Raw genomic sequence first — 14,573 nt, 5'->3', positions numbered from 1 at the left:
AAAGGACCTTTAAACGTCCTTTGGGAAGATGGTTTTATGAATAATTGAGCTGCATACCCTTGGAGGAAATTCTTTTATTCTTCATTTATTTATTTATTTTTTGGGGGGAACAAGGGATTGAACTCAGGCCCTTGCGCTTGCTAGGCAAGCACTTACTCCACTGAGCCATCTCCCCAGTCCTGTTTTGTTTTTTTCAGTACCAGGCATCAAACTTGGGATCTTGCACATGCCAGTCAGGCACTTATGCCACTGAACTATCTACCCAGCCCAAGAAGGATGTTGTTTTCCAAGCTGATAATGTAATGAAGTGGTTAATGTATATATCAGAGATTGGATTTATAGGATGTTGTACCTTATATATAGTAAATGCCTTTAAATATTACATGAGTAGATCGATAATGTTGTTTTCTTCCTTTTGCTATTCCAAGTCCAGTTGGCTTAATTTGAAGATAATATTTCAACACTTCAATTGTAGAAGAAAATCACAGCATTTTCTTTACAGAGAAGATAGCAAACAAACTTAGTAATTAAGAAACTAGTTCAGGAATTCTTAGAAGGTGAGTTATTCTGTAGTAACCATGCTTCGCTTGCTATGTAGTATGCCTAGAACAATCCACTTCAGCTTATGAACATTTGGTTTGGAATACTTGTCTGATGAATGTTCAGTTAAACACTTGGAGAGCTCTTGCCCGAAGTTCAGATCTCTACCCTTTATCTTGGAATGCTTCTGAAGACATTCTCTGCATTCTTTAAGCTCTACACACATGAATCTCCAATGCAATGACAGATAAGGCCAACACAGAAGGCTTTGCTTTAGTAAATATGATCCTGCAGGACATGCCTTAAGCTGAGTTTCTAGTCTTTCAAATTTTAGGCTATTTTTCCTTTCACATGGCAGCTTCTCTTGAATGAGTGAATAACAGAATTGTAGAAGTCAAAAAGCAAATAGCTTTGATTTTTCAATACACCTTGTGCAATACAGTCTTTCCCATTCTCACCAAGTCTGAAACCATAAACCTATACTGACTTATACAATCAAGTCAGTTGCCAGTGGAATGTTTCTTTCCTCCTCTGTTGATTTTATAAGCAGTTCAATCCTACACACCCAAGGTGCTTGAGGTTATGTCTATCTTGTGATGGTTATATCAACTTTTTTTTTTTTTTTTTTTTTTTTGGTATTTTAGGGAAGGGTCTACAGGGTGTTCAGGGTCTCACTGCTAGATCGGACTCCTAGTGATCTGCCTCTTACAGGCTCCCAAGAGCTGGGATTACAGGTGCATACTACCACGCCGCCCAGTCTCAATTGCCATCTCAGTGCGCCCCTGGGGCGGGGCCAGCACAGCAGGCCCGGGAATTGAACCCCTTGTCTTTGCACCTGCTTGCAGGCGCTTTAATCCACTGAGCTATTTGGCAGGCCCTAGTTATATCCACTTCACTGGGATAAGGGATACTCAAACAGCTGGTAAAACATTGTTGGTTGTGTTTGTGAGGGTGTTTCTAGAAGAGATAGCATTTAGCGCTATAGACTTAATAAAGAAGATCTCGCTTCATCAATACATGTGGGCATCACCAAATCCAGTGGGGCTCCACAGAGAGCAAAAAGAGGGAGGAAAGACACATTTGCTTTTCTTCTGGAGCTGGAGCAGGCATTTTGTCCTGCTCAGAGATATGCAAACTCCAGGTTCTCTAGCCTCTGGGACTCAAACCAGCACTCCTTCTCCTCCACCCCCATGTTTAAAGTCTCTGGATTCAGACTGAATTACATCACTTGTGCTCTCGGCTCTCAGGCTTGCAGGTGTCAGATTATAAGACTTGAGCTAATTCCCATTATAAGTCCCCCTTTATACTATCTGCTTATGTAGCTATGTATCTGTCCATCCATCCATCCTTGTGATTCTTTCTTTGGAGAAGTCTAATACAGTGCAGTCATTGGTTACTGAGTCAGCAGTTCAATATCCTAGGGTGTAGAGGACATGCCCCAGGGCAGCTGTCTATGCTCTAGGATATTGTAATGGTTGATTCATTATGTGCACTTGAGCAGTTAACGCAGCAGGGGGACAGGGTGCTCACTTTGTAAACATCCTCAGTCTATGCAAGAGGAAGACACAGAGATGACGCGAGTGCTGCACCAGCCCAGGGGCAGATGGCCTGCTCTCAATATAAGGGAGGAAAAGAGGCTTGCTCACCCTTTCTGCTCTTGTTGCTTTTCCTGTATGGTGTCACCCTGACCTGGTGCCCCTCTGCCATGCCTTGGAGATAACTGATTATGGACTGAAACCTCCGCAGCTGTGAGCTAAATAATTGCCTTCCTTAATTTGGGGGTCAGGTATTTTGTCTCAACAACAAGAAAAATAACACATTTAGGTTAGTTCATCTTTCTGGCTTTTGTGAATAATTCTGCTTTAACACTCATGTACAAGCATTTATTTGAGTATCTGTTTTTAATTCTCCTGGGTATAAATCTGCAAGTGAAATTGCTGGGGCTACAGACAGCTCAGGGGACTACAGTGCCTGCTTAGGCAGGTGCAGGGACTGGGGTTTGATCCCCAGCATGCTGTGTGGGCTCCACCCCCAGGGGGTGTTGAGAGGGCGACTAAGACTGGGCATGGTGGTGCGCACCTGTAATCCCAGTGCTTGGGAGGCTGAAAACAGGAGGATTTCTATAAGTCCGATCTATGTGTAGTGAGACCCTGTAGGCTCTGCACTAAATACATAAAATAATAATAATAATAAAGTGAAATTGCTAATCATATGATTATTATATGTTTAACTTGTTTAGGAATAGCTAAACTGTTTTCCATAGGTGGGTACTGTGGAAAAGAAAGCATTTACCTTCTTTTATTAAATGATATCTCCCCTTCCTTTATGATCTCGTTTTACATTCCTCTCAGTAATGTAGAAAGCTTTCAGGTTTTCCTTGTCCTCACTGACATTTTTTTTTTTTTATTATTATAGTCACCGTGCTGGGCGTGGTGGTGCACACCTGTACTCCCAGCACTCAGTAGACTTGGGCAGGAGGATTACTGAGAGCTCAAGGCCAGCCTTGGCTACCCAGTGAGCCTGAACTACATAGCATGACCCTGTCTCAAAAAAAAAAAAAAAAAAGTATAGACATCCTAATGAGTATAAGATGATGTCTCGGGCTGGTGAGATGGCTCAGTGGTCTAAAGCACCTACTTAGAACAAGCTCAGCAAAGTGCAGGGACCGCGGTTCAATCCCCCAGCACCACATGCCAGGCAACCCCACCTCTGGGTGGGCTGAGCTGGCCACACACACACAAAAATAAATAAATAAAAAAAAGATTAAAAAAAAAGATGATGTCTCATATGTGTCTTATACACATGTCTATATATGTAAACAGCAAGAAACACCATATATCTTGATGGTGTGGGACATCTTTTCAGGTGCTGTTGGTCATAGTTCTTTGGAGTATTGTCTATTCAAATCTCTTCATTATATTCTTCATTGCTAGACATTGTGCATTTTGTTATTAAATGTTGTTTTGCTGGTGTTTCCCTTGAAAGAATGGAGAAGTTTGTTTTGCTGGGCAGGTAAGCTGTTTTTACATAATTTTATTCCTTCCAGTGCTTGTTTTTGACACCGTTGGCCTGTGTGGAGTAGCTCTAGCTTAGCCACATCACTGAGGTGTGTCACAAGTGGTTCCCTCTTACTTGGCATTGGAAGATCTCCCCTCTCTTTGTTTTTTGGTTTTCTTTTTCTCTTCTTTATTTCTTTCTTTCTTGCTGTTGTTCTGGGGATTGAACTCAGGACCTTGTGAATGCTGGGCAAGCACTTTACCACTGAGCTACAGCTCCAGGCCTCCCCTTCCTTTGTGATCTCAAGAATTTCCTAGTGCCACCCCACCCCAGCTGTTCTTTGCTGAGCCTCATGGAAATGTGCTCTATTCTCCCTTAGTGCTCAGCGCCAGAACCAAGAGTTCCATGGGGTTTGTTTGGGCAGAGACCTCCGGCTTACCTTGCTTGTTCAGTTTACGGATAGTTGCTTCACATACTTGGCCCCTGTATTTGGTGTTTTGAGGCAAGGTCTTTTTTCCTCTTATGTATTTGGTACAGGGCCTCACTATGCAGCTCGGACTCACAGCGATCCTCCTGTTTGCAGCCTCCCCAGTGCTGAGATTACAGGAGTGCACCACCACGTCCCATTAAGACAAGGTCTTGATATATACTTCAGGCTGGTTTCAAGCTCCAGGTGATCCTCTTGCCTCTATCTCCTGAGTGCTGAGATTACAGGCATGAGCCAGGTTACCTGGTTCTATTCAAATAATTTTGACATAGGTATACACCCCAAAGCTATCGCCACAATTAATTATTTATGGCACCTTCGAAACCTTGCTTTTACCACTTGAATCTCTCCTTCCACCAGCCCTCAGGCCTCCACTGACTAGTTGTTGGTCTTTTCTAGAATGTTGTACAATAGAATCATACACAGCATTCCTCCAAAGGGAAGGCTGACTGCTTTCAGGCAGCAATAATCTTGAGATTCATCCATGGTATTATTATATCATTGGTTCACGGGTTTTTTTTTTTTTTTTTTTTTTTTTTGTTTTTGGCAGAACCCAGGATTCGTCCATGGTATTGTATATATCATTTTATTGCTAAGTAGTTTTCTATTCAATAGATATACCACAATTTGGTTATCCATCCCCTTTTCAAATGTGGGAAGCAACATATGAGTTGTTTCCAGGTTGGGGCTATATGAGTTGTTTTCAATTTGGACTGACCTTGTGCGTACCTGTCAGGAGGATTGCTGTGAGTTAAAGACTAGCCGGGGTTACATAGTAAGACCCTGCCTCAAAACAAACACCACCGCTCCCCCAAAAAAGGCTGAATTCACCAGTTGTTGATGAGGACAAGCAGGGACAGGATGCTGCTATACCGTGGACAGAAATATATAATTCAACAACCACTCCTGTCTCAGCTCCCCAGTGCTGGGATTACAGGCATGTAACACCATGCCCCGTCTCAGTGGCCAGCACGGTGCACCCCGGGTTCCAGGCCTGGCATGGCATGGGGAACTGGGGATCGAACCCAGGTCCTTGCGCTTGCCAGGCTGGCACTTAGACCGCCAGAGCTATCTCCCAAGCCCCAAGTTGAGTCTTCTTAATGGTAGCCATTCTAGAAGGCATGTGGGGGAAACCCAGTTCTCTCAGGTATACACTGCACCAGGCCACCAGCATGCACCCTGCCATGGCTTGTGCTGTGCCACATGAATCTATTCTTTCTTTCCTTTTTTTTTTTTTTTGTATGGAAATCAAACTCAGGACCTTGTGCTAGCCAGGCAGCTCTCCTTCCTTTGCTTGCAGCGCATACCAGAAATGGTTTGTGCTGAGTATACAGTGAAGTAAGGCGGAAACAGGAAGAACTAAGAAACTTAGAGCAATAGCACAGGGTAATTTTACCACTGTAGAAACTGTAGAATCCAGGGAAAATTGGAGTTTTATTTGCTTTTCTGCAGTGTTCGAATTTTTTTTAGTTACTTCTCATCACTGTGTTTAATATAATTACTGATCTGCAACAGACTTTTTTTCTGGGACTAGGGCTTGAACCCACTGAGCTACACCCCAGCCCTATTTTATTTTTTATTTGGAGAGAGACTCTTCCTAAGTCACTAAGTTGCCCAAGATGGACTCAGATTTGCCATTTTCCTGCTTTCAGCCTCCCAGAGTATTGAGATTATAGGTTAGTTTCACCACCTCCATCTGCAATAGCTTTAGACTTTTTAAACCTGGTTGATAGACCCTGAGAATCTGACTGTTTATATCAGAGTCCAAGGCTCCAACTGACCCCACGCTGCCCCTTCAAATGACATCTTACACTAACCTCTTCCATGTGTGTTACCTGGTCCCTCTGCTGTCACGTCTTTTAAGATTTCCACTTGGGTGTCTGATCAAGCATCTTAAACTTCTACTTTTCCTGTTTGTCCTTAAGGTGCTGGAGAACTTTGCACAAGCTAGGCAAGCGCTGTGCCCCTGGGCTACACACCTTGAGCCTCAGGTTTAAAATGCCCCAATCCCTGGGTCTTTACCCGCTACCTGCCCTGGTCAGCTGTGTAAATCCTAAACAGGTCATCATCGTTACGTGGAGTCTGAGAACCTTTCCTCCCCTGCTTACGATTCATCCTGCAGCCTCCAGCAGCTTGAAACTACCCTCCCCCGCCCGCCGGTCCCTCCTTTGGCCCAATCAGGTCCTGCACCCAGCCCCGCACGTGAGACCCTCCCCTCCCTGCCCTTGCAATCCCCTTCCCCCTTCAGTCCTTTGCTTCCGCTTCCTTCCAAACCAGCCACCACCCATCCAGTCCTTGGCGTTTTCCCTGTTACCTCTTCCAGCGTCCCTTCCCCAGCCTTATCTCAGCGCTTAGGCTCTTTGCCCGCGCTAGGACCTGCCTAGCCCAGAAACACGATGTAACTTCTGCTCAAAAAGCTTCAGAATCGTGGAGCGCTCCCTGCAAAAGGTGCCCCTGGTACCACGACAGAGTCCGGATGAAGCAGGACGGGGGATGGCGTGGGATGGGGTAGGCGGGGTTCGGACTGAGCGCAGCTAGAGCATGCAAAAGTGCAGGCGGCACAATCAAGGGACAGTGACTAGGGGCGGAGCTGGGGCGGCTCCGGCGCTGGGAGGTGCGGGCTACAGACCCCACCCGTGCAGGCGCAGGCGCAGGCGCAGGGAAAGTGAGCCACTGGTTCCCACGGCAACTGATTAACAAGTCCTACAGCGGTGAGCCGACAGGCCTACAAACCCGCGCCTGTCCGCAGCCATGAGTACCGCCGAGGTGGACCCGCAAGTAGCCCAGAGATACCTGCTCAAGCGGCTGCTCGGAAAGGGGGTAAGCAGGGCGTCCGGGCGGAGCAGACTAGGTCACCTGCGGGCGTGGGAGGCCTTTCTAGAGTTTGGTCCCTCCAATGTCGGCCTCTTTCCCCGATAGCGTCCTGCTTCTCCCAGGACTGGAGAGGTGGCCTTGCACCGAGCTCTTCTGTATCTCAGTGTCCCCATGGAAACTGAGTGATCCTTAGGAACCTGGCTCTGGAATAGAGGTGACTGCCAGGGCCCCGTGGTCACTGGAGGAGTTGTCCTAGTGCCCCAGGACACCTCTCCAGGTGCTTACAAGAACGCATCCACAAAGCTGCGCCGCTCCAGCCACGGGAGTGGGGCGCAGGCGGATCCCAGCCCAGCCCAGGAAGCTCTGGCGGGTACAGAAAGTGGGCTTGGAGCTGTGTGTGACTTCATGTGAGTTCATGATGCGAGTGTGAGTTTGCATGTGAAAGTATGTGGTTGGTTGTGGATGTGTTCAATGTCAACGGAGTGGAGGAAAGGAGAGGATTCTGTGTGTGTGTGTGTGTGTGTGTGTGTGTGTGTGTGTGTGTGTGTGTTTTAGGGAAGGGTCTACAGGGTGTTCAGGGTCTCACTACTAGATCGGACTCATAGTGATCTGCCTATTTACAGCCTCCCAAGAGCTAGGATTACAGGTGCCTGCCACCAGCTACCACACTCAGTCTCCATCACCCCGGGGCGGGGCCGCACGGCAAGCCCGGGATCGGGGGATCGGTAGAAGAATTCTAGACAGTTCAAATAGCAAGTCCAGAGGCCTTGGGTCAAAAAAGCCCTGCCCCGCTGTTGGATAACCCATAGAGTTGTGTGGACCTGGTAGAAGTGGGCTGGGCTGAGGAAATGGGGCGGGGTTTCTGAGAAACTAAAGAGATTCTAGCCTTTATTGTTATTAATCGCAGGAGCTGTGGCCATCATTGGTGCCGCTTTCCAGGGCCCCACCTGACTGATCTGTGGAGGAGCCACCACAGGGTGGGTGGGAGTGTCAGGGGAGATTAGTGAAGAGGGTAGGGTGGCGACCCAGCCAGAGATGCCAGTGGCCCAGACAGCAGTGGAGGTTGCATGAGCGGTAGGAAGCGGTGGAGACCATCCTGTCTCCATCTGCTGAAGGTGAGCCCTTGGGGATGCTGAAGGGCAGAGAAGGCAGCTTGGGGGTGGTCAGATTCAGGATGCTCCAGGTATACCCCTGACAGGATTTGCTATGCAAACTGGAGGGGTGTGAGAAAAAGGGGCCAAGAGTGCCTAGGTGGCTGGAGGAGCAAACACCATCCAGGGGACTGAACAGGCTTCAGGTCCTCCCAGAGGACCATAATTGTGACCTCATGTCCTCCAAGGAGCTTCCTTGGTGACCCTAGCCCCTTGCTGGTGACCATCTACTTAGCAGTTCCAGAGCTCCGGGCCTCACTGTGCTCCTGACCCCCTCAATCCAGAATGGGAAGGAGGAGCTTTTCTGCAGAGCACCTTGGGTGGGCAGGGCATGGCTGGGTAGAACACTAGCCTTCTTTCACAGGCCTATGGCATTGTGTGGAAGGCAGTGGATCGGAGGACTGGCGAGGTCGTGGCCATCAAGAAAATCTTTGATGCCTTTAGGGATAAGACAGATGCCCAGGTAAGTGAGTAGGGAAGATGTGTGGGGAAGCTTGAGTGCCTGGGAGCCCAGGTATGACTAGGAGACTCAGTCCCAGCAGGTCTCCTAGTCTTTCTGGCTGAGTGGCAATTTAGATGATAAGCATCAATGGCCTTTGCTTATTTCTGTCTCTCCCAGAGAACCTTCCGGGAAGTCACGCTGCTCCAGGTGAGTGGCCCCCAGGCCATCTTGGGTGCATCCCTTCTCCAGGTGCAGTTCTCTCCAGAACAGTGGGACTCCTGAACTTCCAGCAGCAACTTGTTCTCCTCAGGAGTTTGGAGACCATCCCAACATCATCCGCCTCCTCGATGTGATTCGGGCAGAGAACGATAGGGACATATACCTGGTATTGGAGTCTATGGGTAAGTGAGCTTCCTGCCCCACCTTTGTCCTAACTCCAGGTCCCCCCTCCTGGCCTGGTTCCCTCGGTGTGTCCTTTGATACTTGAGTCCCTGTGGTGGCTAATGCCTTCACTTTGTGCTCTATTCATGAGACCACACAGCTGGCAAGTGTTGACTTGCAGAGCCTGGCAGGAGCCACCTAGACCAGCAGTAGTGACCCTTTCAGAGCCTTCAGTGACACAAAGAGCCTGCTGCAGCAAGCCTGCCTTAGATTCACCACCACTGACCAGACCATGCCTGCACAGGGTTCCTGCTTTGGCTTTGTGTGCCGCTATATTGTCCTTGTGTACTCTTTATTAAATAAGGGCAACATGGTATAAGTAGTAGAATAATTCCACAAACTTTTTTTTTTCCACAAACTTTTATAGTTGTATGGAAAGTGAACAGGCCAGAGAACCTTGCAGGTGGCCTGGCAGGGAGTGCCCATGATGGGCTTTGAGGAGGTTGGGTTCAAAGTGGGACAGATCTGTCCATCTCCCACCCCTCGAATGACCTGTATGCCCCCTACACCCAGACACTGACCTGAATGCTGTCATCCAGAAGGGCAACCTGTTGGAAGACATCCACAAGCGCTATATCTTCTACCAGCTCCTGCAGGCCACCAAGTTCCTCCACTCGGGGAATGTTATCCATCGGGACCAGAAGGTTGGGCCCTGTACTGCGTCTGTCCCCAGCCCCCATCCCCCAACCCCCAGCATCAGTGTGCTTTCCTAACTTGCCAGCCCTCAGCATGCCTCCTCTCTCCAGCCGTCCAATGTTCTTCTGGATGCCAACTGCTCAGTGAAGCTCTGTGACTTTGGTCTGGCCCGCTCCCTGAGCAGCCTCCCAGAGGGGCCCAAGGGCCAGGTGCTAACAGAGTATGTGGCCACACGCTGGTACCGGGCTCCAGAAGTGCTCCTGTCTTCACGCTGGTAATAGCACCAACCATCCTTGTCTTCTTCCTGCAGGTCCCACCACCCTGGACGTATCCTTCTGTCCATTTGAGGGCCCCTGTATCTGACTGTGTCCACTTGCATTCTCACCTTCCCCCTCCCAGGACCCGCCCTCAGCCTCTGTGCTCCCCCTTGTTCACACATCTTTCTGTCCCAGGTATACCCCCGGAGTGGACATGTGGAGTCTTGGCTGCATCTTGGGAGAGATGCTGCGAGGGCAGCCACTGTTCCCAGGCTCATCATCGCTGCACCAGCTACAGCTGATCCTGGAGACCATCCCGTCTCCATCTGCTGAAGGTGAGCCCTTGGGGATGCTGAAAGGCAGAGAAGGCAGCTTGGGGGTGGGAAAGCCAGGATGTCACAGGGGAAGGTGAGGATGGGCAGAGGCAGGAGCTTGGGGAGGCCTGGGGAGTGGGTTCTGTGGATGGAGGTCTGCACAGGGAATTTGAGAGAGGCAGTGGGGACCATGACAGCCAAGCTGTGACAAGAAGGAGCCAGCTAGGTTAGGGCAAAGCTCCAGCCCCACTGAGGGATGTGGGGAGCCAGGGTATGGAATGTCACTGTGCTGGAAGCTCAAGCAATACTGAGCCAGGCACTAGGGCACTGAACAAAGAGGTAAGGGAGGAGAAGGCAAGGGGTGACACTTAGAGGACCCAGTGGTGTCCTGTTCTGTCCCCCAAGTCCCTGCTCTCCCTGGCAGAGACAGCAAGGGATTGATCCAGGAGGCCAGTGCCAACATCTTCATGAGACCAGGTTGAGGGTGTACAGGTGCAGGAGCCGAAGCTACTGTGGAGGCCCCAGAGATTGCTGGCCCCAGACCTTCCTGAGTGGCCCCCTGCCCCAGGCAGGCCTGGTCATACCTCCTCTTGCCACCCTCCTCCCAGACCTCCTGGCTCTTGGCTCAGGCTACAGTGACTTGATTCTGCACCACCTGGGGTCTAGGTGAGTGGGGCACTTAGGTTTGGGGGCCTGACTCCTGAGCGTGCTGTAGTCATGCTACAAATGAGACTCTAGCCTTAGCATGGGTCTTCCAGTTGGGTAGGGGCCATGGGAAAGTCCCCAAAGCCAGAGGTGGGGGCCAGAAGGGCAGGAGGAACTTCCCAAGGTAGAGGAGGTAGGTCAGAAAGTTGAGACAGGGTCTATCCACATTGCCTGCATGTCTGGTTTGGGGATCCACTGAGATAGGAAAAGGGGATAGGCAGAGGATTGGAAGCCCAGCCCAGGCCACAGACAGATTTGGGGAGGGGGCATGGCTGGGGGCTTGCAAAGGAGATGACAAGAGGCTGCTTCTGCAGGCCACGACAGACACTGGATACCCTACTGCCACCGGGTACTCCCACAGAGGCTGTGGATCTCCTCAGGCGACTCCTGGTGTTTGCTCCCAACAAGCGGCTTAGCGCAGCCCAGGCACTGAAGCATCCCTATGTGCAGAGGTGGGGCTGTGGTAAGGGCAGGCTCAAAAAGCAAGGTGGGCTGGGAGGCCAGAGGGACCACTCTTCCATTCTACACCTGCCTCCGGCCCTGCAGGTTCCACAGCCCTGACCAAGAATGGACACGGGGTTCAGATATGCAGCTCCCAGGGCTGGAAGGAGACCAGCTATCTGCCTCGGAATACCGAAGCTGCCTCTACAAGGTCTTTCTTTCTTTCTTTCTTTCTTTCTTTCTTTCTTTCTTTCTTTCTTTCTTTCTTTCTCTTTCTTTCTTTCTTCCTCCTTCTTCCTCCTTCTTCCTCCTTCTTCCTCCTTCTTTCTTCTTCTTTACCTTTCCCCTCATCTGACTTCTTCATGCACCCTGGAGGTTTCCTCCTCCCTTATCCACCTCAACTCCCCTTTCCACCTGCAGATAATCTTGGAGAGGAAGAGCAGCAACCATGGCCCAAGAAAGGAAGGCCTGGGGGGCATCATCTCAGGCACAGAGTCCCGGGGCCACCTGCTCAAGCCCAAAGTCAGACCCCAGCTCCCTATTGGGGGACCTTCCCAGAACCCAGGACCCAGGCCACAGAATCTCCTGGGTCAGGACCCAGCACATGGTGTGTGAGCTTTGGTCGTTCCCACTCGGGTCACACACCTAGCCCTTTCTGTCTAGGGTCACCGACCTTTCCAGATCGGACCTTATCCAGTGTTGTTACAGGTGTGCCTGTCCTAGAAGCCCCCAGCAGAGATTGGAACATCCCAAGGCAGGGCTCAGCCTCCTCGCTCCAACCTCAGGCCCCAAGCAGGACGGACAGGGTCATGGGGTTGGCCACGGAGCCTCCCAGGGAACCCTCTGGGGTGAGTCGAGGGAGGCCAGGGATGGGAGGAGAGCCCTTCACCCTGCTGTACCTTTCAGCGACCCTGTTTTTATGCCCTTCCCAGGTGAAGTCAAGTGTGAGAAGCAAGGAGCCCTCTCTGACTATGCAGGCTGCCACCCAGGTGGCCAACCAGGCCCTGATTCGAGGCAACCTGGCCCAGGCCGTGCTCCAGGTGAGCCTGGCCCCCAGTGCCCATCCATGTCCCTCAGGGCCCTCTTTCCCTCCACTTATCCATGCTGACAATGATCCTCACTGATGCACAGGTCCCTCCCAGGGTTCCCCAGGAAGCCCCAGAACCCCAACCTGGCCGGAGGATGTTCAGCACCTCAGCTTCCTGGGGTGCCCAGGGTAATGCCCGGGCTGCGCTTGGGGGCTACTCCCAGGCCTATGGGACTGTGTACCACTCAGCACTGGGCCGCCTGCCCCTGCTCCCTGGACCCCACGGGTGAGCTGCCTGCCATCTCACACTTTCTGTTTTGACCTCCTCAGAAGAGCACAAGAAGCTCCCATCCTGGCCCCAGTGACTTGTAAAATAAAATCTTTGTCCCAGCCCAACTATCTGCTTTCACCTACTCCCTTTTGAAGGATTCCTTTCTGCAGGGCTTCCTTCCTAAACCATGGTATCCCCTAGCCTGAGGGCCCTTGTCCCTTTCCCAGAGCCTACATTTTCTGAGAACCTGCCACCCCCATCCTGCAGGTCCTCTGCCACGTCTAGGACCATAGCACAGCACAAAGCTGCAGGGGTCTGATCTGCTATCACCCATGCTTTTTCCTAGGACTAGCCTCCTGGCACTTCGGGCTACCTTCCTATCCTTTGTCCAGAAATGCCTTAGCGCCTGCCTTGTTTCTGAGCACCATCAGATATCCCAGGCGGGGGCTGCTGCAGGGTCCAGGGTCCAGCTGTTCTGGATAGTCCTGTGGCACAGCAACTTGTGAACAGACAGACACATTACCTGCCTACGTGCAAGTCACCATGTGACTATGAACCAGAGAGGGAAAGGGGAGTGAGAAGGGGAAGGCCCCCCAAAGCAACACTTGCTCCTCCCCCATTGTCACTGCGCCCACAACACCGTGACTGGCTCCTGGTTTGTCCAGGTATTGGTGGTAGGAGGGTGAGGGACACTCTGGAGATGTCTTGAGACTGAAGGCTGTTTTCTCTGCTTACTGTCAGGTCCGTGGCCTGCTGTGAGCTCAGGCCAGGGGTGTGGGGGAACAGAGACCCAGGGGTACCATGGGTGCTCTGTACTATACCTAACCCTCAGCTGTGGCAGAATATAGGGGTGTCACTACCCCACTGCCAGGAACTCACAGTCAAAAGCCCCTGTTCACCTTGGGGTGTGACAGAAAGGCTGAGGTGTAGAGGGAGGCTGGGAGGTTGCTCTGCAGATGCTGGCCAGAAAGAGGTGGATGGGGCTGGTTTTAACAGGGGCCACAGAGGCAGCTGGGCTGCTCACTAGGAGGGGGCTGCTGAGGAGTCAGTTTGTTTCCAGAGCCTGACGCACAGCCCCAAGGCAGTGAGCAAGCAGGACAGATGCGGGTGTGGGAGTTAATGACGTAGTTGGGTGGGTCTTTGAGGCCAGAAATTGGCACTAGGGCGGGAAGGACGCAGGAGCTGCAAGGCGAGGCTGAGACTACTGGGTTCAGTGGCCAGGGGACCCTGGGTGAATGCCCTCAGAGCACCCCCACAGAGAGGCTCAGAAGTGAAGCAGGGAGGGCCTAGAAGAGGGAAGTCTGCGTGAGTTTGGATGCATCTGGAGGGATGTGGAGGCAGGGTCTTGAGTGCGCTAAGATTCATGGCTGTTGCAAAAGGGAAATCAGGTTCAACCCAAAGTTCAAGATTGCAATATATAATTGGGTGAAAATATATGTGTGGGAATATTTTGTGCAGTGTTTATTTTCAATGTCAGAATTTTCAGTGTCATTTTTAGGTATCTTATTCAGCAGGACATGAACAGTACAGTCAGGAGGCCTGCCTGAGCTGCGCTGTCAGCCTCCGGCTCTTCATGGGAGAATGTTTCCCCTCCTGCAAGGGTTTTCCCTCAGTGGGCCTGGAACCTGTAAGCTCTGATGCCACATCACACCAATACGAGCTTGTTAGCAAGCACTGGGCCAAGAAATGAATTGCTGCTGATAAAACTATTTGAGCTGGGGCTGGTGAGATGGCTCAGTGGTCTAAAGCACCTACTTAGAACAAGCTTAGCAAAGCACTGGGATGGCGGTTCAATCCCCCAGCACCACATGCCAGCCAGCCCCGCCCCCTGGTGGGCTGAGCTGGCCACATGCACACACACATAAATAAATAAAAATAAATAAATTTCAAAAAAAAAACTATTTGAGCTAAGTATGATGTGAACAGCTATAATCCCAGCTACTTGGAAGACTGAGGCAGGTGGTTGAAGGAGTTTCACATCAGCCTGAGCAACTGTTAATGGTTTAAGCCTCACGTAGTCATAGGGTGGACTTCTAGAGTTTGTGATTAA

The 14,573-nt window shown here is 50.7% G+C and overlaps 2 protein-coding genes and 1 pseudogene across 5 annotated transcripts in view; 1 reads left to right on the top strand and 2 right to left on the bottom strand.

Annotated features, from left to right (window-relative positions):
- Fam83h (family with sequence similarity 83 member H) overlaps positions 1–14,573 on the bottom strand; it is a 30,313-nt gene that overhangs the window by 3,155 nt on the left and 12,585 nt on the right. The gene's annotated exons all lie outside the window — the stretch shown is intronic.
- Positions 528–2,247, bottom strand: LOC101581839 (annotated as a pseudogene).
- Positions 6,066–14,071, top strand: Mapk15 (mitogen-activated protein kinase 15). Of its 3 annotated transcripts, none has more exons than XM_023723934.1 (15): positions 6,066–6,844; positions 7,116–7,208; positions 8,354–8,452; positions 8,609–8,638; positions 8,742–8,832; positions 9,386–9,516; positions 9,619–9,782; positions 9,961–10,100; positions 10,688–10,745; positions 11,099–11,236; positions 11,331–11,436; positions 11,646–11,832; positions 11,934–12,073; positions 12,158–12,265; positions 12,368–12,522. In XM_023723934.1, the coding sequence occupies exons 1-15, from the start codon at positions 6,776–6,778 to the stop codon at positions 12,443–12,445; spliced, it is 1,632 nt and encodes a 543-aa protein (XP_023579702.1). In that variant the 5' UTR covers positions 6,066–6,775; the 3' UTR covers positions 12,446–12,522. The 3 variants fall into 3 exon arrangements, with proteins under 3 accessions (XP_023579702.1, XP_023579703.1, XP_023579701.1); XM_023723933.1 differs by having other exon boundaries at positions 6,067–6,844; positions 12,357–14,071; XM_023723935.1 differs by lacking the exon at positions 11,934–12,073 and having other exon boundaries at positions 12,357–12,522.

Source organism: Octodon degus, unplaced genomic scaffold, assembly GCF_000260255.1.
Source record: "Octodon degus isolate 3935 unplaced genomic scaffold, OctDeg1.0 scaffold00104, whole genome shotgun sequence".
Taxonomy (NCBI): Eukaryota; Metazoa; Chordata; class Mammalia; order Rodentia; family Octodontidae; genus Octodon; species Octodon degus.
The sequence above is the reverse complement of the archived record's forward strand: the minus strand, read 5'-3'. Positions and strand labels throughout refer to the sequence as shown.